The 26,875-nt window shown below is 32.5% G+C and overlaps 4 protein-coding genes and 1 long non-coding RNA gene across 5 annotated transcripts; 1 reads left to right on the forward strand and 4 right to left on the reverse strand.

Annotated features, from left to right (window-relative positions):
* Positions 1–3: 3 nt before the first annotated feature.
* LOC106440217 (putative F-box protein At4g17780) lies at positions 4–1,215 on the reverse strand. The gene has a single exon (XM_013881832.3). The coding sequence runs from the start codon at positions 1,174–1,176 to the stop codon at positions 4–6; it is 1,173 nt and encodes a 390-aa protein (XP_013737286.2). The 5' UTR covers positions 1,177–1,215.
* A 560-nt stretch (positions 1,216–1,775) lies between these two features.
* On the reverse strand, positions 1,776–3,896 carry LOC106444397 (transcription factor MYB39-like). The gene is made up of 3 exons (XM_013885872.3): positions 3,008–3,896; positions 2,031–2,777; positions 1,776–1,875 (listed from the first exon to the last, which is right to left on the reverse strand). Exons 1-3 carry the CDS (start codon positions 3,271–3,273, stop codon positions 1,839–1,841), a joined length of 1,050 nt encoding a protein of 349 aa, XP_013741326.1. The 5' UTR covers positions 3,274–3,896; the 3' UTR covers positions 1,776–1,838.
* Positions 3,897–7,117: 3,221 nt separating this feature from the next.
* On the reverse strand, positions 7,118–11,600 carry LOC125607108. The gene is made up of 3 exons (XR_007338419.1): positions 8,893–11,600; positions 7,758–8,808; positions 7,118–7,656 (listed from the first exon to the last, which is right to left on the reverse strand). It is a non-coding gene; the product is annotated as an uncharacterized LOC125607108 (long non-coding RNA).
* Positions 11,601–18,582: 6,982 nt separating this feature from the next.
* Positions 18,583–20,504, forward strand: LOC106444396 (uncharacterized membrane protein At4g09580-like). The gene is made up of 4 exons (XM_048776833.1): positions 18,583–18,979; positions 19,100–19,370; positions 19,942–20,112; positions 20,210–20,504. Exons 1-4 carry the CDS (start codon positions 18,747–18,749, stop codon positions 20,333–20,335), a joined length of 801 nt encoding a protein of 266 aa, XP_048632790.1. The 5' UTR covers positions 18,583–18,746; the 3' UTR covers positions 20,336–20,504.
* Positions 20,505–25,036: 4,532 nt separating this feature from the next.
* LOC125607109 (AT-hook motif nuclear-localized protein 23) lies at positions 25,037–26,611 on the reverse strand. Its single transcript, XM_048776834.1, has one exon. The coding sequence runs from the start codon at positions 26,206–26,208 to the stop codon at positions 25,333–25,335; it is 876 nt and encodes a 291-aa protein (XP_048632791.1). The 5' UTR covers positions 26,209–26,611; the 3' UTR covers positions 25,037–25,332.
* Positions 26,612–26,875: the final 264 nt, after the last annotated feature.

Below are 26,875 nucleotides of genomic sequence, written 5' to 3' on the forward strand. Positions count from 1 at the left end.
CTCCTAGAAAGGGAACAAAACAATACCAAGAACTACTAGAGTGGTTATGAGAAGCTCTACTACCCCAAACTCGTCCTGTTTCGAAAGCACGCGGCACTTGGATGTCCTGCGCGGATGAGGAAACGGAAGGGTTGATTTCAAAGGAAGTGGAGCCAAAGTTTCCAAGAAAGGAGATATAACACAAGTGTCTAAGGAGAGACAACGGATCTCATCAGTCCTTGGATAGTATTTGAAAAGCCTCTTGTGATTGTCAGTAAAAACAAGGTTCCCTTGCTTAGAAACCGACACCGGTGTGAACCCTTCACTCTGAATCTCCCAGGGAACACCTTTTCCGGCTAAACTAATGGAGTAAGTCTTGTTCCATATACTACTACCCTTGCTCCAGATATCTAGCTTCCATTCAGGGTTAGTATAAGTAACGGCTATGGTTAGACGGTTTTCAAGGTTCGCTATTTGTGTTTCTTGCGTGACACGCGTTAACGGAACTGGTACGTTATGGAACGTTTCTTTGTGAAGATCCAATGCTAGTATCTTGTAACCACTCCCAACGTGTTGTAGCCAGTAGATGGAACCATTCACGCACACTGATATTCTTGAAAGATTGTGAGAAAGTGGACAGAACAACTTGTAAGAAGGTGGACTCATTATCCACCATTCACCAGTTTCAACGTCAAGAACACTACACTCCACTCCACAATGATCACTGTAACTCCATATCTCCATCTTCACTACTTTATAGCTCCCTGTGACTTCGTCGCTACCGAACCCCATCACGCGAGAGTAACCGGACGACCACGCTCCGAAACAGAACCGCCTGAGCTGTTTTGTCCAAGGGTTCAAAACGTTGATCCAGTCTTGTTCAGGGATGCAGACCAAACCGTCGCAAGTCATGGAGGGTCGTTTGGTGTCGCAATGGAGGTAGACTATCTCTTCGTCCCCTTTGAACCGTGACTCTGGGAGGAGCCTCGGCTGCGCGCCGCAGTCGCAGTTGTAAGCAGCTAGGATCTTACGGCTCTTTTGAAAACTCACGCGTCTCCCAACGAAATTCTTTGATTCGAGAATCGATCTCCATCGTTTCGAGAGAGTTTTGGATTTGAGGATGGGTTTCAATGGCAGTCTCAGGAATATTTCTTCTAGTAGATCGTCAACTATGTAGATCGAGCTAGGGTTGTTCATTCTTGGTCAGTTCTTTTATAAAATGTTAAATGCATCTCTATGTACTGCAATCTTTATAATCAAATAAATGGAAAGTTAGAGACCTTTTGTAATGTTATGAGATCTTGGGAGATTGATGTAACATATTTTACAATTTTGACTAGGAAAGTTAACATTTGTGTATATTATATTGGGAATTTTGTATTATAACATTAGAAGATAACGTGTGTAACAAGTTACACCATTTTAATGGCACAACATGTGAATATGTGGTCAAATACAAATTACTAAGGTTTTGTTTTTTTATTTACAATGTTTCTTTATCAGTATATAGATGAATTTATTTTCTTTGATTGTATAATAAAACAATCGTATATTTTATAAAAATATTACCCCGAAATGTGATTACAATGTGTTTCTTTTACACAACAAACAAACCAAATAGAAGAAATACAATTCAAACAATCCTTTACAAGAAGATGAATACAAGCATTTTTTTTTGTCACCAAAGAATACAAGCATATAAATAAATAATTCTGTTACAAAAGAATTAAGAATATTTTTTGACGAAGAAGATGGAGTTTACAAAAAAAAAGAATTAAGAATATTTTCGAACGTTTCTGACTTTCTGTGTATGAATCTTTAAAACTATGATGAGTATACGACTTTGAACAAAATCCTGTCTACCACGGGCCGGGTGACGACGTGGGCGACGTTAAACTGCATATTAAAATAGCAATACTCTGTTAACAGATATTTTAACTTGAGAAAATATATTGTATGTTACGATATATATATATATATATATATATATATATATATATAGATACTAATTAAATAGCATAATTAAAAATAGAAAATGGAAAAGAACTTACTCTAAGAAACTTTTCCAGCAAGAGTCGTTTGTTTCATCATCAAGAAACTTCTCCCAGTCCTCTAGGATATCTGAACCGGATGAGTGTTGAGTCTTACTGGGATAATTCAATCCGGATGTCTCAGGAGTAACCGATATCGAACCAGTAGATGGGATTTCACGTAATTGATCACCATAATATTCTGGCATCATACCGTCTCCGGTTTGATAATTTACCTGAGAAACCGTAACCAAACCAGGAAGCTGATTATCTTCAAAACAATCCCAAACATCCTCAAAAGATGGCATGAAATCTTCATCTTCAGTTTGGTTTGTGAAAACATGTCGTTCAATAGCATTCAATTGTCCAGCCGCCGCCAGCTTCGGTTTAGGATTCACTGGATTGGTTTTGATGTTATTGACTACCGGCTCCCGTTTAGTATTAAATGAGTTAGTATTGAAGCTATTGATGTTTGGTATGGCTTTAGGGGCTATGATTTGAAGCATTTTATGAATCAACTGGAGTTTGAGAAGATCTTCCACAGCAATGTTGTTGTTGAAGAGAGTATTGTTACCAAACTGGCTGTTGCCAATAGCAGCGGCAAGCATTTGAGAAACGTCGAGGATAGGGCTAAGATCGTTGGTTTTTGGCTCGTGGGTGATTGGATCAATCCCCATTTGCAACATTTTTTTCTTCATATGAGTATTCCAATAGTTTTTTATTTCGTTATCGGTCCTTCCTGGAAGATGACTCGCAATCTTCGACCATCTATAAAAGAAAATTTAATTCAAGCCTTACAACAACAATAATCAAAGATTAACATTTTGCATAGTTAGAGATCGTAAGCTGAAATTCAGACTATATTACCAAAATGTACTACTGTTGAAGAGAATTAATATAGTCGTTGGGTGACAAGGGCCACAAGTTTTAGCACTTTAAACAAAATTCATTTGTTAAATAGTTACATGAAATTTCTAACTAATAAAACAAAATCTTACTTGTTGCCAAGAAGGGCATGGAGTTTAACGACAGTACTCTCTTCTTCATCGGTAAACTCGCCTCTCCGGATATCAGGCCGGAGATAATTCATCCACCGGAGCCGGCAGCTCTTTCCGCAGCGGTTTAGTCCAGCGAGGTTAGGAAGTGACCGCCACTTCCCATAACCGTTTTTATCTATATAAGCCACGAGCTTGTAATCTTCTTCGGGCATCCACGGTCCTTTCTTCACGCCTTTGTCTTGATCGCAACACGGTGATCTTCCCATTTTGGTTTGGTATATCTTCTGATTGAGAACTCTAATTTCTTGAAGATTAATGAACTCTTATATTCTTTCTTTTTTTTTTGATCAAAAACTCTTATATTCTTTCTTTCGTAGCTCTATACGTTCTAGTGTGTGTGTGTATATATACACACATCTGTGCAGATGAGCCATCACATAACTAAATGTTATATACATTCATCATAATTTTATGTAAATATTATTTAATAGTGTTTGACAAGTCTACAATATAAAAGTCATATGATAAATAAGTTAAATAATCAAAATAGTTATAACCAAATTAATCAAGATTAGGTAATGATAATGTGATGTGTAATGGCGTTCGCAGAGTAATTCGTGGGGAATAATGTTCAAAGAAAGAATTATTTTCTTATCAAAGAAAGAATTTTTCTATAAAAGAATAAAACCATATATATTTGTTAATAGATTTCGTTATTGTGTGTTAGATACTTAGATGCATAAAATGTTTGCCCTAGCGATGCTAGAAAAGGAAATGCAGATGTTTCCTTATAAAAACTCTAGCTGAGTTTGTTACGTACTTTTTCTTGTAGATTCAATACTAAGTATAGTATAATATCCTAATCTAAAACCCAACTAATCTTATAGAAATCAGGTTAACACACACACCCATATAATTTCCAAAACATGTGATTATTTTGAATATTTACATATGTATGTTCTGCTATTAAGATTAAAACCTATAAAGTTTTGCTTAAGCACAAGATAATAAACTAAAAAGTTATTTACTTTTCTTCTAAAGTATATATAAGTAATATTTAATTTGATTATGCCAAATGATGCTCTCATTGCAATCTTCATCAAACTTGGAATCTTGTATTTACCATTTTGCACTGATTGCTTCCACCGCATTCAAAGACGCCTCTACCTGCTTCAATGTTTCATGGTTGATGAAAGCCTCCATTTGAATTCAAACGAAGATTACTCTTCTTAATTAATTCACCTAACCGAACCACTCCGGATTTCTAAGCATGATTTGAGAACTATTGTTGACTGAAATTTAAACTGATTTCTCTAACCATTTTTATGTGAATTCAAAACTCAAAAAAAAAAACATTCACACGAGATTGATTTTGACTTCAATCAAGATGTTTAATGGAGTAATCACATTTCTGACTTAGATTTAGATGATTTTTTTATACAAAATTTAGATGATTCTTTGATACAAAATTTGCAAAATAATTTACATTACAAGAAAAATGGATAGCTCATAGCTTTATTTGATTAACTCACTTCTTTTAAAGATCTTCTCTCGAGGTTAATATCCACACTATTCGATAGCGTAAGGAACGCAAACTAGAAAGTGGATTACAAAGTTGGTATACTGCGCTGTATTAATATACTATTGGACATTTGAGAAAATCTTACATGTAATAGAATATTTGTTGTCTTCAAAGGAAATGAGATGGATCACGACAAATTAGAAGAAGTATAAAACGAAGTTTCCTTCGGCTGAAGAAAGTTTTATCGTAACTTTTAATATATACTAGATTGTTTGTCCGCGCTACGCGCGGAAAGTTGTTTTTTGATAATAAAATTATTACGGAAATTAAAATATAGCATGGAAATAAAACTGTATTAAAATATTTGTAGAATTGTGTACGAAGTAAAGAGGAGTTTGTTTATTGTTTAACAACGTAGACAAAAGAAAAAATGGTTGTGCTTCAGAAGAGTGGGTTGGAGGGATATTGGAGTCTGTAAATTTAAAAAAAAGTCAAAATAGGAACATAACTTGTAAATTGATAAAGAGGAATCAAACTCGGTGTAATATTTGATCATGTACTTTGTAGAGTTCCTTAGTACTCTTTTGGTGGAAGAAGCTTATGTGATGTTTTTCCCAGTTGTTTGGTGGCTAAAGGGCTGCCAATCATTTAAATGGAAACTGTTGATCATAATATATGAGATATAGATGTTGAAATTATCATAGAATGTTTTTTTTTATCGTTGTGAGCTGGGAGATATATAAAGATTTCTTTATAAATTATATTCTTCACTTTCTTTACGTGTGAACTCCGATCTTCTGCATAAAACCATCCATTCAGTGAACATAGTTTTTTCAATGTCAGGCTTTCGGAGAACACGCCCCAGATCATCTGTTTCTTTAATTGTGATATTATGTTCACATTCCAAGTGAATGATTAGCTTTTGGACTGATGGCTTCTTTTTGTGAATGTGGAATGCAAATGTTCACCACATAGACTCACAAGCTGTTAAGTAGCGACAGTCGATGAAGTCTTGGAATGCCCTGCATAGAGCACAGTGTGGTGTAAATGTGAATAATTATTTATTATATTTTATTCACAATTTTGTATTACAAAGTCTATAGAATTACCTGCTTTAAAATATATATATAGGTTTTTGTATTTATTATTTGGTTGTGTTAAGAATTATTATACTCGTTTTTTGAATTAATATGTATTGAATATAATATTTAGTGTAAACGTTTAGAATGTTTTTTTAGATATAAGAGTATAAATTATGCTGACTTTGAAAAAGTATAACTTAGTAATAGTAGAGTATATTTGACATTAAACTTCAGAACACATAGTAGTCTATATTTTCTAAAAACCATGTAGGCATAGTTTGATTCATAATATAGTATCCAATGTGTATAGTTTTTTTTAAATAATTGTTTACCCTAGGGAGGTTTTTAAAGTGATTATTTTTAAATTTATTATTTTATTTTTATTTTTTTCATCATTAACCTTTGAGGAATTCTGTAAACCTAATTGATTAAAAATACAAAATATTCAATACAATAGTTTTTTTTTGGATCCACCTTTACACTAAATTTGTGTTAAAACTTACATCTGATTACTTTGGAAACTGGTGTATTTTTTTGAATTTTTTTGGTGGCTTTTAAAACATGTGTTGAAACATCTTGGTTTTAATGTCCTCGGCAATTGCAGGGAAAAGAAACATTTCCTTCAAGTTGGTAGGTAAATCTGAAATATTTTTATTGTAATAACTAATATTTATGTCCGCTGATTAAAATAAGTATGCTAATATAATTTGAATAGACAACAATGGTGAATTTATAATCAAGTTCTCAAAAAGGTCTGTTGAATAGTTTGATATAAAGATAACTTTTATAATTTGATTGCTCATTAGACTTAGCATATTATTTATATTTTATTAGCTTGATATCATGGGGGAAATAGCGAAGCTGTAGAATAGCTTGATATTATAATAAGCATACAACTATGTATCTGTGTGTATACTGGCATACTTATAGGAAACCATTTAGCCAAATTAATAGTTACTAACATCTAACATTTATATGTTGGCCAAGCGTGGTTTGGCTATGCTTTCCAGAGTTTGGCTTCTCATAGTGTTCTATATTTTTCGTATATACTCACTGGAAACACAACCTATGTGCCAGGGAACTAAACAAATCAATAGGTAGACAAAAAACCAAAATTCTATCCTATGATAATCTGTCTTTTTGGAAAAAAATTCCACAAAAAAAAATATAGTCTAATTTTTTTTAGACAAAGGGGACTTAATCTAGGTGTTTTGTTTTGTTTTCAAATATTTTCTAATCGAGGGAGATATAAAACTTTTAATCCACGTTCAATGAAAATCAAAACTTGTATTAAAAGTAAAATCAAGCTAATGAGTGACATAGACTTTTATGGAGATAATATATTGGCTCTGTTTTTTTATGTAAAGATTTACAAATATGGGAAAAAATATATTCAACTTAGTTGTGCAATTGATTCTTTTGATATGAGGCATAAATCAAGGCATTAGATATTATTTGGTAGCACTAATTTGGGTCCGGTAATTTTTTAAAAAAAAGTTAGTATCATGCTTTTAACGTGAAACTCATGCTGATTCAAAAAAGTTAGTACCATGCTTTAAAAAACAAATTGTTTCCAAAATAGATTCAAAAGTATGAAATAAGCAGAATTAGGAGAAAGAGTCAAACAAAAGCAAAAAAAAACTGGAAAGCTAAAACAGATAAGTGTAGTAAAAGTTGCATTCTTTGCCACGATGAGAGGCATATTAGTTCCCATCTTTAGAACGTTTAGCGTTGCCTATCTCAACACCATCACCCATCCTTTTCAGCCCTACCTCTGCAGAATCTTGAGGGCTTTTGGATGGCTCAATAACGTCATACCCAGTCGCAAGTGTTCCATTACCAGAGCCACTAATTTGATCAGCAACTGGATCTTGTGTAGATAGTGGAGCAGATGGGGACAGGACCTTCGTCACGGTTATTACCCGCGTCCTGCCTGAAAAATTGTGCTCAGTCACCTTTACATTGAACTTGTGTGTTTGCCCTATGGTGTTGAGCAGAGCTTGCGGAACGGGCACCTCGAATCCATTTTCTTTATTTCCATTGGCCTGGCATGTTTTAAAATAGTTGTTAGCTGAGACCGTAAGTGTGTAAATAAACAACTCGATGGTAGTATATTATACTAATCTTTTAGGTAATGAGTTTGTACCTCAAAATAATTGCTAACCAACTCCGACGCATGCTTCCCTGTTAGCTCACGACCGGCATCGCCAAGGAGAACAAAAACAGCCTCATCACTCTTATCATAAACATAATCTTAGCTAGGTACCTGGCATTAAAATATTAGCAGTTAGTCACCGCTAAACTAAAATTGAATCAAGGGGTTAGAGTTCATACTGTGGTTCACCGGCAACATCGTTCTTGCCACATTTTGCGCACATAAGGGAGGTTGGCCCTTTGGTTGCCTTTGTTTTGAACCCACTGCATGCTATATAATACCAAGAAGAGTCGTGGACAACATCATCGATTGTCGCAGTGCACACAAAGAAAACATCCTGAGACAATGTGTAAGCAATTAAGATAAGTAAAAATATGTTAAACAATGAATTAGAAACAAATATAATTTTTTATACCTTCACAGCTCCCTGCTTCATGTAGGAGAATATTTCTCCAATAGTCAATGTCTCAGTTTTTGTAACCACATCTGCATTGACCTGCTTGGCAATATATGGATTTATTTCCAACCTGCTCCAACGTTTGAAAACATTTCATAACTCAAACTGATTGTAAGTGGCAAGGGTTCTAACTATTATATACTAAATTTTTAAACATACCAGCCGATATACTCTTTAGTTGGTTGGACCTCGTAGTCAAAAAGACCCGTGAGGAGGTCATGGATGTGAGAGCAAGTGTGCCTGTAGTATTATGTTGTCATAGACAAAGGCAAATGAAACAGAAAATATACATATTAGTTCTTTGTTTATGCTTTTACTCTCTATGCGATATTTATAAAAATTAAACAACTACAAAGAACAAAGCTAAACGACTGCGATGACACAGAGGTAAAGTATATGGGCTATACGGAGAATTTAAGATTGTAAGGTGCGATTCAGTCTGAGATAGTGAAAAGCGTACCTCCTAAACGTTTGGGGTAAACAGTAGTCACCAAAATCACGGAGGGAGTGTTGTCAGAAGACTTGAACTTCTTGCAGAAATCCACAGCAGCTTGGTCCCAAAGATAGAGCTTCATAACAGGTCCCCTGCAAATGATTAACATTTTCAGTTTTGGAAAATACCATAGTGTACTGTGTGATTTGGACAAAAAGGTAAACGTAAACACTTACGCATGCGACTGCACATGCACCAATATACGCCGAGTGGTTGCGAGCTCGGCATCGTCAATGAAGGGACGCATATTGAGGCTCTAGCCGTTAACCAGTTTCAAGTGTCCAATAACATCTGGTACAGGTTGAGAAGCAGAATGTTGTTGAGAAAGCTTATAATTAATAAGTTATGAATTTAAGATAACACCCTAATCTAAAATCAGATACTGTTTTTTTGTAGATAGTTAGCTACTAATTGTGAGATATTGTGTATAAAATAACAAACCAAGTATGTGGAAGCAACATATTACTAAATGATAGAAAACTTACCGTAAAGATCACTTTTCATATCACAGCCAGCTTCGAAGTCTTCATAGGAATGGAACCGGAAACGGTCCTCCTCGAAGTCCACGGGATGTTCTCAAGGGGCACCAACTCGGAAGTGTGGGAGAAGGAGATTGTCACGCTGTGAGCAGCAACCCGGAACACCTCTTTGTTTCTGGATCCGTAGAAGCTGGTGAGAGTGTAGAGACCAGACCGCCTTGTCTCATATGTGGCATGAATTTTTTGATTCTTCCTGGTGGGACAAAGCCTTGAATAACGGTCTCCTGCAAACAAATGAAGTTCGAGCGTAAGTGAAAAAAAAAAGAATAACATAATTAAAATTCAAAAGAAGCTCTCCAAAGCGGTTTCAAAGTTAATCTCTTCAACATCATAAGAAAAACATGATACTAAATATTTTTAACAGTAACAAAAGCAAGAGGTTAATCACTTCAACATCATACGAAGAACATGATACTAAATATCTTTGACAGCAACAAAAGCGAGAGGGTTAATAACCTGTTCGTCGATGAGAAGCATCTCAAGACCGATCAGAGTCTTTTGCAGTGGGTTTCGAGCCTCCCAGAAGTGAACCAGACGAAACCGTAAATTGGTTTCCTGAGGACCCAAGGATACTTCGTTGAAGAGCATTAGTTCGCGATTGTCATCGGAGGAAACATGCGTCTTGCCGTTCGCTTTAACCACGGTGGATTGAACGGGATTAGATCCGGTTTTCGACTCGCCGTTGCCGTCGGAGGAGGAGATGATCGATTTGCCGTTTGGCTTTGTCGACATAGTGTTTTGTTGAGGAGAGTGAGTTTTCGATTAGGGTTTCTAAAATGAAAAGGCATCTTTGTATAAATAGGGACGAAACAAAGAAAACGAAACGAAACTATCAATGGATGATTGAAACAAAGAAAACGAAACAAAATATTGACATGCTTAAAGTTTATTATAAAGGAGAAATTGATTGACGTAAAGCATAGATCTGAACTCATTCTTCAGGTTTTTCAATCGGAGAAAACGAAAGGGTAGAGAGGAAGATGCCAAGTTCGTTTGTTAATTTGGAAAAAAAAGTTCAGGCCCAAACGTGAATAGCAGAAGCAGGACGAAGCCCACATGTGTAAAAAACAGAATATGATTGGTTGATTATTTTGTAATACGTGGCATAGCTATATGATGAGGATATCTTCCTTTTAGTATAGTATAGATGAGGTTTCGCTCTCACAGAATTAAGATCTTGATTGTATACTTAATGACTATATTGACCGATAATAACTGTCACGGATTAAAAGGTCAATGTTCAGGCTTGATTCACATTTTCAAATTGAAATTAACCAAACATTTTTGTTTATCTCTTTGACTATATATACAATCGTATGAACTTAGGTTTCCCGATAAGTAGCAGCTTATCGTATATTAAATTCTTTAGCAAAAAAAATAATAATTTCATTTCCTCTATTTACGTGACATTATAAACATATTACAACGAGTATAGATAATCCAAGGCTACAAATACAATGTGTACTGTAAATGGGAAAAATCTTGGAAAAGTAACTTGTTAAAATAATCTGAACGGACAATTGTTAATCTATACGTAAAAATATACTAGTACTAACAAAACTCGAAAATAATTTAAGCAATTGCTGAAAATATACTCTCTATGTTTCTTAAAGATAGATGTTTTGGTGTTTTTACACATATTAAGAAAACACATTAATCATGTATTCATGTATCATTTTTTGAAATTATCAAATTTCAATGATTTTTAGCCAATAATATTTCAGTAAATCCAAATAATTTTATTGAAATTTGTAATTTTTGTATAAAAAACATAAAAAATTATTTTTGTATAAAAAACATAAAAAAATTATTTTTGTGAAACAAGATTTGTTTCTATAACTTTTATCTTAATGAAACCGAAGGAGTATCCATTTGAAAAAAATTGAAAAGCCGCTGCATTTTTTATTTTTTATTAAAGGAAGAACCGCCATATATCCAAGCGAAACATCCGTGAACGCGTCTCTTATAAACACGTTTCGTTTGGCTCAGAGTCGCTTGGGGGATGGGAAGGTGTATATGTTTGGTTATTTCCAGCAAAACAAACATTAATTGTCATATTATAAGTTGTCGTTACATAACGAACCATATCTTCTTCTTTTTTTACCGAACCATATCTTAATTTGACAACACTAAAGTTATTTTCGGCCAATAAGTAGTTAAATGTTTAACGAACTTTTTTACGCAATTTAAAAAGACTTGCAAATGTGAATGCGTTTTATCTGTACATACAACTAGGTCTGGGACGGATCGGGTATCCGGACAATTTTAAGGTATCCGAATCCAGATCTTTATCCGGCGGATCCATAGTTTTACTATTCTTATCCGGATCCGGGGTTTACGGATATTCGGATGTCGGATATCTTTCTAAAAATTGTAATATCCGGCGAATATTCGGATCCGGATTTGGATCCTTAAAATAAATAAAAAATAATATCAATATATATAAAATATTAACAATAATTTAAAAATAAAAAAATATATAATGTTTTTAATTATTTCTATGTATAATATTATAAAATTTACATAAAATTTATATATTCTATTATAAAAAAGAAAATATATTAAATAAAATTAATTTTTATATATAGATATTACTATTTTTGAAATAGTTATTCATAAAACTTACGGATCCGGATATCCAGACTAAAAAATTAAAATATTCGGATCCGAATCCGGCTTTGACGGATCCAACATTTTATTATCCGAATCCGGATTCAGCCCTTCCGGATTTTCGGATCGGATCCGGATCGAATCTCGGATCGAATCCGGATCTCGGATAAAAGTTCCAGACTTACATACATAACCGAACAACTATTACTATTTACTAGTATATTGTTAGTTCTTAATAAATAGAATTATAATTGTTGTAGACTGTCAAATGAACATCACCTAGTCGTATATGTTTATTGGCCAAAATGAACATCACCTAGTCGTATATATACACACTTGCAAGTTTACTATTTCAAGTGCTTGGATACTTAAACCTAGTCGTATATGTTTACTGGCCAAAAAGAAGAAAAATAATAATAAACATATTAAAGCATATAGTATTCTATATCTGCAACATTTCGTATTCTATTTTATAATGTAATAAGTCTGACTTGATAAACATACCAAATGAAGAAACATAATCATATTACTTTCTGTTATAAGTGAAGAAGAGAAGAGAGAAATTGATGTATTTTATTCCATGAATAATAAACTTCTTATATAGGGATCAATATGATGGTTTACCTTGGAGACCATATACAAGTAAATTTTGGTGAACAAGACTTTCTATAATCGACATCACAATATTCATCACACTTTCTTTCATTTTTCATCTTTTTGATATTTTTTTCTGTCGATGTACATCTCCTATTGTAAGTATAAGTGATTTTGAATATTATCTTCTTCTTTTTCTTATCATTCTAGTCATTTATTTTGAATAATCTCTTATATCAAAAAGATATTTATGGAAATACATTCATTATTAAGTAAGTGCAACAATTCCATTGCAAGATCAAATCTCGTCAATCTCATAATAATGATTAATAAAATAACTGATAATTTATATAATATTTACTCCCTCCGTTTCTTAATAAGTGTCAATTTGACATTTTCATACAGATTAAAAAAGTGATTGAAATATATTTAAATTATTATTAATTACATCTATTTGACCAATAGTATTTAAGATAAAGAAAATTATTTATAAAATCAGTACAGTTTGCAAATAATTTTCAGGAGAAAATAAATATAATTTGCATTAGAATTCTAAATTAACATTTTTTATGTAACATAAAAAAAAGTTAGAATGATGCTTATATAACACAAAGGAACAACGTTTAGTGGCACAAATGTTCGTTTCTCTTGCCCTTATACAATACTCATACAAGTCCATATTCTGCACCATTTTCGGTGAAACCTTCAAAATCCCATTTTCAAGGGAGTAGCGTTTAGTGGCACAAACGTTATTTTCTTTTGCCCTTATACAATACTCATACAAGTCCATATTCTGCATCATTTTGGGTGAAACCTTCAGTCCCATTTTCAAGCCAACCACAATTTGTTCTGTACTTCACGTGGCTCTAAATAAAAAGGTCTCTTTCATAATTTATACTCAAAACGCATTAGTTTTTCGTAAGAACATCAACCTCTTAGCTTTGTTGATAAAATTAAGGGAAAATTGAAAAAATGGAACACTTTGAACTTTTATTTGTCACAAAGACTTCTGATATTTTGAACAATTCTAGATATATTTTATCATTTTTTATGGAAAAAATAGTAAACTGAATTTTTAAAATGTTAAAAAATATAAAAATTATTGGAAACATAAATATGCCAATATATATGTTAAAAAAAAAATTTAAAGTGGAATCATATTTTTTAAACTGGATTATATATATTTTATTCTCTAACACGCTCACTCTACTGGCTGAAGTAAACTCCTCGTGCATGGTACTCACGATTTATGGTTAGCTTTCTTTATTTTCTTCCACTGCAAGGATCTAACAATCTCTTGTTATATGTCAACGATATTATCTTCACGGCATCATCAACACCACTTCTCAGTTGGATCATTTCTGCTTTTTCCTCAGCATTTGAAAGGCAAGATGTTCCATTACTTTCTTGAAATTTCTGTAAACGTTGGGGGAAGGAATCTTTTTTCAATAACAAAGTTTTGCTGCATACATCTTGTATTGTATCGGCATGACATATTAAATCGTGTCACACGCTTGTTGACACAAAGTTTGAGTTCATTGCCACCAATAATCCTCCTACAATTTTACAAAAATAAATTCAAACCAATTTTTCAAAAAAAAAAAATTATATATATATATATATATATATATATATATATATATTACAATCTACTTGTTAGAAAAAGTATTTCATGAAAATTTGGTCCGACTAAAAGTAGTTTTGTTCAGTTTTAGACAATTGTAATTGGGTTGCAACTTGCAGGTGTTGATTTTGATTCGGTTTGGTTCAATTGTCTATTTGGAAACAAAAGACATGCTCGTTTTGTAGAAAATTGAGCAACTTTTTTTGGTCAGAGAAAAAGTCTCTTTTTTTTTTGTCAACAAAAAGAAAAAGTCTCTTTAATTATAGAAAGGTAAAGGGAAAGTCGAAAGAGCCCACGAACCAAGGAAAATAAAGCTGCGAATTACATATGCATTATTGAAAACATTTCCACAGTAAAATAAATGTGAAGCCTAACATCAGCCGTTAAGTGTTGAGATTATAATTGCGGGTTAACGTGACCAAAATTAATATTATAAGAGAATTCGGTGAATCCACCCATGTCAATAGATTTTGAATAAAAAGTTTATAATGAACTCAAATGTAACATAGTACTAAAGCTCCAATTGTTGGCTCTAGTAAAATGTCAAGAAAAAAATTATTACCAGTTTTGAAATAGGATTTGATTTGAAATATATTGATAAAAACCTCTGTTTCACAATACATAATGTTTTGGCTTAATGCATAAAAAAATTTTAAAAAAATTCTTTCTAAAAACTAACTTTAAAATATATAATTTAAAAATCATTCAACCAATTACAGAAATGACTGTAATATCTAATTGGTTGCACAGTTTTCAATAAAATTAAAAATCACATAAAAATATCAAAACATCATTTATTTTGAAACAAAAACAATCTTCTAAAACATTATCTATTCTGAAATGGATGGAGTATTATTTTGGAAAGTAGTGTTAAAATTTTATGTTGAAAGTTAAAAAAAAAATCAACACTAATCACTAGAATATTATTTGAGATGTCAGTTTCATATGTCGCGCTCAAGTTAATTTTCACAATTAATTTTTACAATGATTGATTACAATGATATCTTTAACGAATTAAAATATAAGCTAATCACTAATATATAATGATTGGGACCAATAAACTCATTATCAGTTAGGTTTGAATTAGTTTTGAATTGAAATCTCAAAATAAACTCAAAACGAACAAAGCAAACATGAACATTTCTGATGATCCTTCACAAACACCAAACATTAAACGAGTGACCCACGAAACATCTAACATAATTGTAATATGTGAGTTCTAGTGTCTATTTCATTAAAAGACGGTTAAAACCTGAGGGTCAAAACAAATACATAAGGTCTCAATTCAATATTGAATGTTATTCATACTTGCTAATATTTGTTATTAATTTTGAGTGATTCAGATGGGATCCGACTAATGAATAATATCGTGCTTGCTAGAGCCAATAGGTCTCGACTGAAGTGTCAATGTAAGCACATGTAATGCTGGTATGATTCGTGGCCCATATAATATGAGAAGACTGATGTACTCTTTTCTATAATACTATATGTCTCCTTTTTATCTTTAATAATAGTGTGAAAATTTCTTAAACGAATTATATATGAAAAAGGTATCAGAAACAACTTGAAAACGATTAAATTAGATAAAAGTAACCCAAAGTGTTGCACGCTCTCTGTCTTTTTCATACCTTTAACAAAAGAGAATCCATATTGATTTCCCTCTTACACTGTCTCTATATATAATAATTGTGTAAATAAAAAAGCTCAACCCAACAATATGATTTTTTTGTTAAGATAAGGTATATTTTTCTTAGCGGGAAGTCCAATTCGAAAATATGATTTTTTGTTAAGATAAAGTATACTTTTCAGTTATAAAATTGTTTATATTTGCCTTACACAATCCAACGTTTGTTCCCTCTTTCAAATTCTTTTAAGTAGTAGCAAAGTTTAGTTTATTTTTTCACCTCTATATATTTGTGCCACCATTCCTCTTACACCTATCTGCAAAAATCCTTAAAGAACAATCGCCATTTTTTTCTCTGATTTCATTTCTCTCCTAATCCCAAATGAACTACGAACACATCTTTATTCTTTACCTACGTATAAGCCATCCAACATTCATTTATGGAAATCTTTTTTCTACAATATATTATATATGTGTGTGTGCTCTTATGGTCGTGCCTGGCTCCCTGTATGCCACAAGTATATACCGATCTCGTTACGAAATCTGTGGCTAGTGGCGTACAGAGTAGTCAAGCATGACCAAAGCTTTTCTTGGTGTATAAGTAGTATTTTGTCTTTATAACAACATATAGCATGTATGGTGTTTTATATGCATTTTATTATACGCATGGATTATGTTTTATTGTACACATCTTCATTATTTTCTTAACATCCTTAATAGAGTAACGTGCAACCGTGTTTTAAGAAATTACTAGACTGCTAAGATGTAATGAGTTTGTAATTAAACAATTATATTCATATTTTTTAAAAATTATCTTTGGCGGTAATAAGTACGTTGAACAAGATAGTTAAGATTGTCGGCAATAAGTAGATAAATAAAATATAGTTAGCACATGAGAGAATTAATTGTCACCCCTCATTTTTGTTATGCATATACATGCTTACTTAACCCCATTTTTTATGGGAAAAAATTTCCATTTTCGTTCTAGATCTTCTAAGCAACCGCATCTCAATCATATAATATAATAAAAAAATGTTTTCGGTGATTTACGGAAAAAATGTTATGTTTTATTATAATCTTTAGATTATACACATTCACTATTTCTACCATTAAAGTTGTTTGTACCTTTGCCGAATTAATTAATTAATTGTCACCCATATGTTTATAATAAACCCTGTGAACTAAAGATTATAATAAAACGTTTGAAATACAGTCGAACGAGACATAAGTCGGCAAAGGTACAAACAATTAAAATGGTAGAAATAGTGAATGTTTATAATCTAAACTAAAATGTAGAGAGAGAGAAATAGCGAATAAGAAAACTCCATATAATACAAATCTGAATGCAAGCATGAATAACACCTGTGAACTAATATCTTGTCTATATAAGTGGGGTCTTAAATTTTGATTTAAAGGTAGGGGGCTTAAGGCTCTTGTCGTTTTTTTCACGGGAGGCACGGCTCGCTTGCAGGTTTAAATTAATTTCCGTCTACCGAATTTAAGTTGTTTATGTTTGTTTCTGTTTTGGTATTTGATTACCATTACTATTTGACTTAGGGTTGTAACTTGTAAGGTTATTCCTCAAGTTCTATATGAATAAAATTTAGATGACCAAAAATGCTTTCTCACTAACTGTTTATTCTTTCTTTTCAGTTTGTAGAAATCTTTACCAGGTGGATATATACATCCTGACCTGCCAACTCCTCCACAGAGTCTACAAGCTTTAGCCTGAGTCATAGGTTCTTAACAAAGTGAAAGCCTCTCTCGCGGCTAGCACAATACATACGATGCGTTTTGTCAAGAATTGTCTCACCTTGTCATGCATTTGTCCCTCCCAATTTTTTTTTAATGTTTCTTTCTTCAAAATCATCGACACTAGTAAGGCGATGTTTCAGAGGCAACTCTAGGTTTGTACATATAAGGGTTAGTGGGTTAATGTATAGTGTATACTTGTGTATGATCTAAATAGTAACGACAGTTTTAGTTTGGAAATGGATTAACTTTGACAGATTTACGGCTATGAGATAGTGATTAGGGGTAACTTGACTGGCCGAATTGATAGGGGAAAAATGGACAGAAACGAATATAATGAAATGACTTTTCATAATTTAGTATAGAATTCTCTTCGTGTATCAATGTAAACTACTTTTGTCGTGAAGCAGCATAGGCATCTACAAAGGGCACATGTCAATGTACTCTTTTTAAACGTGCCATCTTCCATACTCCGTGGCCAAAGCACTACACTATCGATTATTAAATCGAGATTGATTATGGATTTATTGTTTATGATCACAGCAAGCGAATAAATATTTAAAGTTACCTAATGTTGATTATACCAACAAGATTAGTAGTGATAGTTGTCAAACCAACACATATATTTGTATATATTATATATAATTTCATTTTAGGAGGAGTTTAAGAACATATCTAGAAAGAGTTTTTCTTGTAAGTTCCATTTATTCTTCTGCTTCATCCTTTCTTATTTTGCTTAGGACATCTCCAACCTAAACCTATTTTTTCTTCTATAATTTTCATAAAAATAGAATATATTATATACTAAATTTTTCTTCAATAGTTTACTCTATAATAAAATTACTCTATTTTTATAAGAATTATAAAAAAATAAATAAATTTGGATTGGAGATGATCTTAATGGAACGTCTCAATTTCCATTTTGTCCGCCTACTACTTGCGTAATCTAAAATAAACTCGTACGTTCATCTATGATATTTCACTAGCAACAACTTTTTTTGTTTATTTCCCAATAAATAAAATTAACAAAATACGAGATTATAATGATTAGGGTATACTATACGACATGCACGTTTACATATAAATCTTGGGGCTAAAACTTGTAAACGACGAGAATTTTAGGGCCACAAGTAATTTTAATAAAATTAGCTTGTGTTATTTTTAATTAGATTAATATAAATCAAAACAAATCCTTCGAACTCAAAATTCGAATATTCCATTTCTCTTCTCCTTCATCTCGTTCTTCTTCTTCTCTCTCTTTTCGACCGATCGTTTCAGGAGAGAGAGATGGAGAGAGGAGGAGGAGGAGAAGAAGAAACAACAATGGGCGACGTTAATCCGCCAACACCTTCGAAATCGGTGACTCCGAGATATTTTCTGAGCTTTTGGGAGGTCACGGCAGCTTCCGGCGTCGTTTTGGGGTTTCTCATTGGCCTTGTTTGCGTTTATCTCACAATGCCTCAATCTGATTACAGCTTCCTCAAGATACCTCGTAATCTCCATGACCTTCAGATCCTCAGGTCAATTTTAAAACGTTTCTATAATTTGATTGCTTCTGTGTTTTCTTTTTTACAAATTGCAAGTCGTTAGGATTAATGGATGAATGATTTTTAACATCTTAGAGCTTTTGTGTGTTGCAGAGATAACCTGGAGGTTTACACAAGTGATTACACAGTTCAAGTTCTTGTCGGATATTCTCTGGTGTATGTTTTTATGCAGACATTCATGATTCCTGGAACTGTGTTCATGTCTTTGCTTGCTGGTGCTCTCTTTGGAGTTTTCAAAGGCATGGTTCTTGTTGTCTCCACTGCAACAGCTGGTGCTTCTTCTTGCTTCTTCCTCTCTAAGCTCATTGGTAGACCTTTGATCTTCTCGCTTTGGCCCGACAAGCTCGTCTTCTTCCAAGATCAGGTTTGGAAAAGAAAAAAACAACAAAAGACAAAATAGTTTTTGTCCTTATTTTCGATTCGAACAATTAGGCCTGCGAGGTTGGTTTATATGGTTAGTCACAAAATTTTACCAAAATGAACCAAAATAAACTCGGTTCATTAATCGGTTAGTTTGTTTCTATAAATTATATCAAATTCAACCAGATTTTCCATGAGATTCTAGTGTAATTTGGTTAAAATTTGGATAATTGTGGTTAAATTTTCTTATATTGACTACTTCAGTTTGAAATTTGGATATGATTTCCATTTGATTTGGTATAAATCAATATATTTTTATTATAAATATGATTTCCATTTGATTTGGTATAAATCAATATATTTTGATTATAAATTTTTTATAGAAAATATGTAAAAAAAAACGGACTAACTGGATTATCCATATGATAACCATTTTTCTATAAATCTGCTGAACTGAACCGAACTATTAACTAACTTCAACCAGAAACCAATTTTTTTGTTTAGCCTGGTTCGGTTAATTTCTGCAGGCCTAGATTTTATGAATAATCCTCAAAGGGTGTTTTGGTTTTTTTTAGGTTGCTAGAAGGAAAGACGGTTTGCTGAACTATATGCTGTTCTTGAGACTAACACCAACATTGCCCAACACTTTCATCAATGTTGCTTCTCCAATTGTTGATGTTCCTTACCATATCTTCTTCCTCGCTACATTCATCGGTCTGATTCCTGCTGCATTTGTCACTGTCCGGGTATGTTCATTTCTGGCATCTTCCTTGTTATGATCTTACGGTTTCAGTGAGTATATGAATGTTCGCCAATTATAACGTGTTTGGTTTTGTGGCACAGGCTGGGATAGCTCTTGGAGAGCTACAATCACTGGGAGATCTCTATGATTTCAGCTCGATGGCGACTCTGTTTCTCATCGGTGTGCTCTCTGTGACTCCAACCCTAATTAGCAAGAAGAAGGCTTAGAAGAAGAACAAGATCAAATGGAAACATAAGACAAAGCTATCACATGCATACGATGATGACTCTTTGTGTATATATTTAGGATGTTAGGACTCAAAACCAACATGTTCTCTAAATGTTTTTAAACTCAAAAAATGTACTAGAAAAATATATCGCAAATGGGTTTGTTTCATGGGCCGTTTGACAACATGTTTATAGGCTTAGGTTTATAAAATCAAAATTATCCATTAAAGTGGCCTGGCCTGAAATTTCTTCGCGTGGGGTTCAAACCGATTCTAACGACACGTGAGGATGCCAAGTGCAAACACTATTCTCGCCTTCACTTGAATAGAGAAGCTCACAAACTAAACAAATATCTTAACGAGAAGTTCTTGGACCTTTTGCCAGCTTTGGACTTCGAAGGTCTAGTTCTAAGGTTAGAATCCCAAACATGATATTATAATGTGTGTTACAAAGCTCAGCGAACAATAACATCATCCAACCCAACTTGGAACGGCTGCCTAAAGCATAAACCAACCAAGAAAAACTTATTACATTCATTGCTGCTAGACATTTATGCCTCATGGTTTCGCATGAAATTAAAAAAACGATGAGAGAGGAATATGGACTGTTGTTCTATCGTTAAGTGGATGAAGCCGTATTTTCCGGCACCCAAGAAAGACACCAACATGGATAAACGTTTGATAAGTCTGCAGAACTTTAATCCAAGAGAAGTAAACAAAATGATCTAAGAGATTATGCTGAAAACTGATTAATGGAATAGAAAGCATGAAACTGAGAGGGTCTATTAATATTACAAAGCTAACATCGATTTGAATCATTTTTTCAATTGTAGTTATCATTGATTTGCTTTCGAAAACTTAGGGCCTTTAAAATTATGTTTTTTAAATTATGTTTCAAGTTTATTAACATATTATTGGATTCATCATTATAGTATTAGGAAATAATTGTATTGGTTATTACTGATAATTTAGCTAACAATAAAATTTGTTGTGAATTTATTCACCCAATGAAAGTTAGACTGTATCCTCCTAATACCAATTCTAGCAACATTAATTTTTGCTTATAACTTTCACTTTACTGCCCGAAGTGAATTTCAACTTACCAGTTTCGTAGATTTTTTTTGTCAGCAATTTCGTAGCTTATTAAACATAAGGAACTCGTAAATACGTTAAATGAAGAATCAATTTTTTTTTAAATGAGGTGGACATATGTTGTAAGTGACAGTCGTGGAAAGGATCCTGATCACTACAAGAAGTTCCGATTGGGGGAAGCCTTTTAAGGTGACAAAAGGTGCTATCGGAGTATAGGTACAAACAAAAAAACTCAAGTCCCTCTAAAAACATACGGGGTTGGTTCAGTCTCTCAAGTAAATATAAATAAACCAATATCATGTCAAAACTAAGAAAAATAACTCTTACATTAACCTCTTTTATGTAATTTCGAAAACGCTTGTCATAATGTTTGTATTATTACTATTATGACATGCTAATCTTAGCCAAGAAAATAGAGTATCTATTAAACATTATGACAAGCGTTTTCGAAATTACATGTTTTCATTATATTGATTATGGCAGTTCAAAACTTCATCATAAAACACTTACTAAATATAGCTAAATCAACTGTTTTAAAGAATGTTTTGCTTCTATTAACATGATCACTCTAGTATGAATATATGCTATAAATATGATCCAAGTTGCTTTTTGTAATTAAACGTTTGTAGAGTTAATAAACTGTAAAAGAATAAGGAATTTTTTTTGTTAATTTGGAAAAAAAAAACAGATATCTACCCTCTACGCAGTGCCGTGCGAAGGGTTTTAGGGGCCTAAGGCAAGTTTTAAAAATAAATTTATATATAACTATAAAAAAAAAAAATTTCTAATACGATATATCACTTTCGCGAAATACATAAGTTTAACACTTACAAGAATAAATTTATTACGTAAATATGTTATGTTATGTCCTATAAGAAAAAAGTATATGGATTTAGAAATTGAGTTATTCGATTCTCGTAGAAATTTTTTTTAGAAATAAGTTTAAACAACTAAACTAGAAATTATTTTAAATTTTGGGGCCCTAAAAAACGTAATATTATTCGGGGGCCTAAGGCGAATGCCTTTTTCAATACACTGTAGGCACGCCTCTGCAGGCTCTACGGCTGAGATATATATATATGTATCGATCAAATAGACGTTACAAGAGAAAGAAATATATATATACTGATCGATAGGAAAAATATGATTGATTGTTTGCAGTTTTTCAACTAGTTTTTGGTTTTTGTTTTTCCAAAAACTACTTTTTAGCCAATCAAGATTTTTGAGAAATTTATTCCTTATAAGTTAGAGAAATTAGTTTTTAAAATAACTACATCTTTCTAAACAAAAACCAAATCTAAGTTTTTCAAGTTTTTTGCTTCACGTTGATTGTTTTTCTTTTTATTACAAATATTATTATTTAATAATACTAAGCCTTCTAGTTTTTAGTAATGTACCATTATTTCTAATGACGTGTATCTACTATTCAGTTGGATGTCCGGATAAGATAATTTTGAAATTTTATTTATTTAAAATAAATAATATATCATTTTATGTTAAATAGTATTATATACGTAAGAATCAACGTTGTATCAATGCTAATCAGTTTAACATCATTCATGTTCCACGAGCACACAATCAATTTTTAGATTTTTTAGCCAAGACTGCTAGATCTTTTCATAGAAAGTTACATTTTATTCGTTGTTCTATTCCGGTCTAGTTACCCAGGTCACCTCAAGATTGAGTAATAAAATGATCGTTTGACGTCGAAAAAAAAAAATCAATGATAATCAAAATTAAGATTAAACTAACTAAAACTAGTAAAAATATGTGAATGATAATTCACCTAATAATAAATTGATTTTTATATTTTTTTTGCTTTACTATAAAAGAATTCACAAAAAAATAAGTTTATCGATAAAATTAATTTCATTAAGTAAAATTTAACTATTAAAATAACTATCCAATCAATTTCCTTAAAAAACTGATTCTTTAAAATATGGACAATAAGGCTAAGTAAAAATAATTTGTTTAACATATATAATATGAACATATTTTATAAAAACATGTATTTTTCAAAAAAATAGACAAAAAAATAAAATTAACTACTTAAAAATTATTTTATGTGTTAAGAGATATATTGGTATTATTTATTAAAAATGATATTTATTTTAGTAATTTTAATTTTATTTAAAATAAATTAACTTATAAGTGAAGTTCTTAAAAATAATAAATAACTTTTAAATTAAATAAATAACTAATCAAATTTTACAGAAAACAAAATATACAGAAATTCAAAAAAAAAAAACCACAAACTAGAATCTAGTATCACCATTCAAGTTTTTTTGAGAAACTAAAATCTACATCAAAATCAAAAACCAAAAATCAAAAACCAAAATCTAAAATCTAAAAACCAAAATTCAAAATGCCAAAAACCATGTAAACAATCATCACCTAAAAATGGGTTCGAAGATAAAATAAGTATATACACTCTCATGCATTACATTTTACGTTTGGTATAATATTGCTCATAAATCAATTAAACACAGAAATATTAATATATATAAGAAGATAGCTCAACTAGGGACCTTTACCAGAGAATATAATTTCCAAAAAGGCTCAATTGATTAATCAAAAGAAAATTCCCTTACAGATAAGCACCACAGCACATCGGTTTCATAACTTAATAAGTCTGCTTTCCTATACGAGATTCCCATAAAATCATTAACAATTTTAGTTGAATTATTATAAGGATATGGATCTAATATAATGAGTTTAACTAAACGAGAAGAAAGAACAATCATCATCCCTACAAAATCAAATTTAATTTCATCCACACTTATGGGAATCAGGCATTAATATATAAAGAGACTATGAAAATATATAATGAACCAAAAAGACCATATAATAGTAATTTTTCATACTGATCCAAGAAGTATAATATTCATCTTTCACTAAAGTGTGCTTTCTCCAAATATCTACATCCAAATATATATACATAGAGAGAGAGGAGAGTACATGCACAAAGAAAGTATGACTATAGGTACAGTAAAACCTAAAACATGACATGATTGCAGTAAAATTGGAGAAATATAAAGCAAAATAACAAACAAATAGGTTTCATTGTTGAGTTCCTTAAGATGAAACCAGAACATAATGTTATTATTACTATATATATGATAGCTAGGGCTTCAAAAAATTGAAAAACAAAGTTGAATTGACACCTAAACATAGACAGACAATGATGTATGTTTATATATATGGTTATCTCCATGGCACAAACATATATACAGAATCACATGTATAGCCATATCTATATTACCACATGTATATAAGAGTCCAATATAACAGCAATTAAGAAGATCTATATAAGCAATTTTCTTAGAATTTTAGTAGTGTCACATTGTTTCTAATTTCTATTTGAGAAAAATATTAGAAAACAAAAATTTAAGTGATACATTTATCAACAACCCCCCCCCCCCCCCCCCCCCCCCCCCTCCCTAAAATATGTATTGGTTATAATCATTGCACTGACTAAAACACAAAAGCACCTGGACTTAACTACAAACCAACAAAACCTATTTAGTGCAACAATTGTAGAAATTTGATTCATAACCGATGTAACCTTTACTCAAATTCTAAAAGACTGGTTAAATTCAAATTTGTGGTATAAGAAGTGATTAATGTGAAAAAGATGGAGGATATTTCATCGCAGACGAACACAAATACAAAAGAGTTTCACAGAAGGAGAAAAGAGTTGAAACATAAAATTCTACCAAACGTAAAAAAAAAAAAAACAGAAAATAAAAAACCCTAAGCTGCTTAACACGATGAACAAGATAATGTCCAGAATCACGATGATAAATTGAAATTCATTAGTCCATTAGAAACTTCTCTAACCTTTCTTCACTCTCGCAAATTCTTGGCCGGAAAAGCTTCCTCCGCCGGTATATAGAAATATACTCATCAGAATGGACCTCTTCCACCTGAATTCCCCGGCCAACCTTCCACCGGAAGTTGCACATTTGGTTGCATATTCATCGGTAAATTAAAGAACGGAAGTCCACCTCCTCCTCCGCCAGCAACCTCCGGAAACAAATTACCTCCGCCGTTAGCTCCTCCTCCTCCTCCGAGATGTTGCTGCTCATCTTCTTCCAAAGGAAGTCTCTCATAAGCAACATTAGTAAACGAAGCAGCGATTACAATCACCGGTCCAGCCGCCGTAAGCTCACCAACGACGCTTCCTCCAATGACCTGTCCTTGTCCTCCGGCCACGAATATAGTCAAACTCGTTGCTCCGGGAGGAGCCGGAGGAGGAAGAAACGATCCGGAGAGAGAAAGAATCTCGAACGTTCCTTGTAGCGTCACAACCGCTCCAGCCGCGGATGGCTGACGTATGCTGACGTTCGTCACAGTTCCGCTACCGCTCAAAACGCAGATCCCTCGCTGCCTTCGACGAGCGTAAGTCGCAACGCAGTCGAAAACGTCGCAGCCGTTTGTTACTTCAAGAATGTGAGCTCTAAGAGTGTTTGCGCTCTCGCGCGTGATTATCACCGGAGGTTTCGGTTTGTTTTTGGATCCCGGTGGTCTGCCACGTGGACGACGGCCAACACCGTCTCCTCCTCCTCCGCCATGACCTCCTCCGGAGCTTCCTGATCCTCCTCCACCTGAGGCTAAGTCAAGACCTTGGTGGTTGTTGTCTTCGTCGTCTGCAGTGAAATGACCTATTCCGACGCCAGGAGTGACGTCATCGGAAGAGGAGTTGTGGTGAAGGTGGAGATCGGGACGATGGAGCTGGTGATTAACGTAACGAAAAGATGTGCCTAGATCAAGACCAGCCATGCTCACATCAAAAGCAAAGGAGAGATTTTAATTTGTAAAAAAAATTATATAAAAACCACGCACACACACAACAAGATTAAAATAAAGCTTCTCTTCTATGTAGATTTTCTATATTTTTTTCTTTTAAACGCACAAAAATATAAACTAGAATATAGTGAGAGAGGATTGAGGAGAAGTTAGGAAGATGAAAATGGAAGGAGAAAGGGAAATGATAAAAAGTAGAAGGAGAAGGTGAGACTAAAATATAGCATTAAAGAAGAAGAAAAATATGTTTGTGTATATATAGATATATGTATGTAAATGTAGTCACTTGTCTAACCTAAACGCTTACAAATATTTATTTAATATATACTTCGTCTTGGTATCGACTTTAATTCAAAATTTCACCTCTTTGAGAATTTTATGTCGTTTTGTGTGTTTTGTGACTCTCCACTCTTCTTCTCCAAGGGCGTGAACTATACGCGAGTACCATGGCATTAGCAACAAAATATTAAGAGAGTATTCAACTAAGAATTTGCAGTGATTTTTATTAAATAACAAATTCAATGTTATTTAATCATGAATTTTAATTAAAATTTTATTTAAAATCTATTATTATTAAATTTAATATTTTACAAAAATAAAATGAAATCCACTATTATTAAAAATATTTTAACTTTTAGAGTTT

Source organism: Brassica napus, chromosome A3 (assembly GCF_020379485.1).
Source record: "Brassica napus cultivar Da-Ae chromosome A3, Da-Ae, whole genome shotgun sequence".
NCBI lineage: Eukaryota > Viridiplantae > Streptophyta > Magnoliopsida > Brassicales > Brassicaceae > Brassica > Brassica napus.

Excerpts from the sequence above, each read along its gene's own strand:
- LOC106444396 (XM_048776833.1), top strand. The coding sequence starts at position 18,747 with ATGGAGAGAGGAGGAGGAGGAGAAGAAGAAACAACAATGGGCGACGTT. Across the intron at positions 18,980-19,099 it reads CATGACCTTCAGATCCTCAG|AGATAACCTGGAGGTTTACA; the intron begins GTCAATTTTAAA and ends TGTGTGTTGCAG. Across the intron at positions 19,371-19,941 it reads TCGTCTTCTTCCAAGATCAG|GTTGCTAGAAGGAAAGACGG; the intron begins GTTTGGAAAAGA and ends GGTTTTTTTTAG.
- LOC106444397 (XM_013885872.3), bottom strand. The coding sequence starts at position 3,273 with ATGGGAAGATCACCGTGTTGCGATCAAGACAAAGGCGTGAAGAAAGGA. Across the intron at positions 2,778-3,007 it reads CATGCCCTTCTTGGCAACAA|ATGGTCGAAGATTGCGAGTC; the intron begins GTAAGATTTTGT and ends TTTCTTTTATAG. Across the intron at positions 1,876-2,030 it reads TGCTGGAAAAGTTTCTTAGA|TTTAACGTCGCCCACGTCGT; the intron begins GTAAGTTCTTTT and ends TTTAATATGCAG.
- LOC106440217 (XM_013881832.3), bottom strand. The coding sequence starts at position 1,176 with ATGAACAACCCTAGCTCGATCTACATAGTTGACGATCTACTAGAAGAA.
- LOC125607109 (XM_048776834.1), bottom strand. The coding sequence starts at position 26,208 with ATGGCTGGTCTTGATCTAGGCACATCTTTTCGTTACGTTAATCACCAG.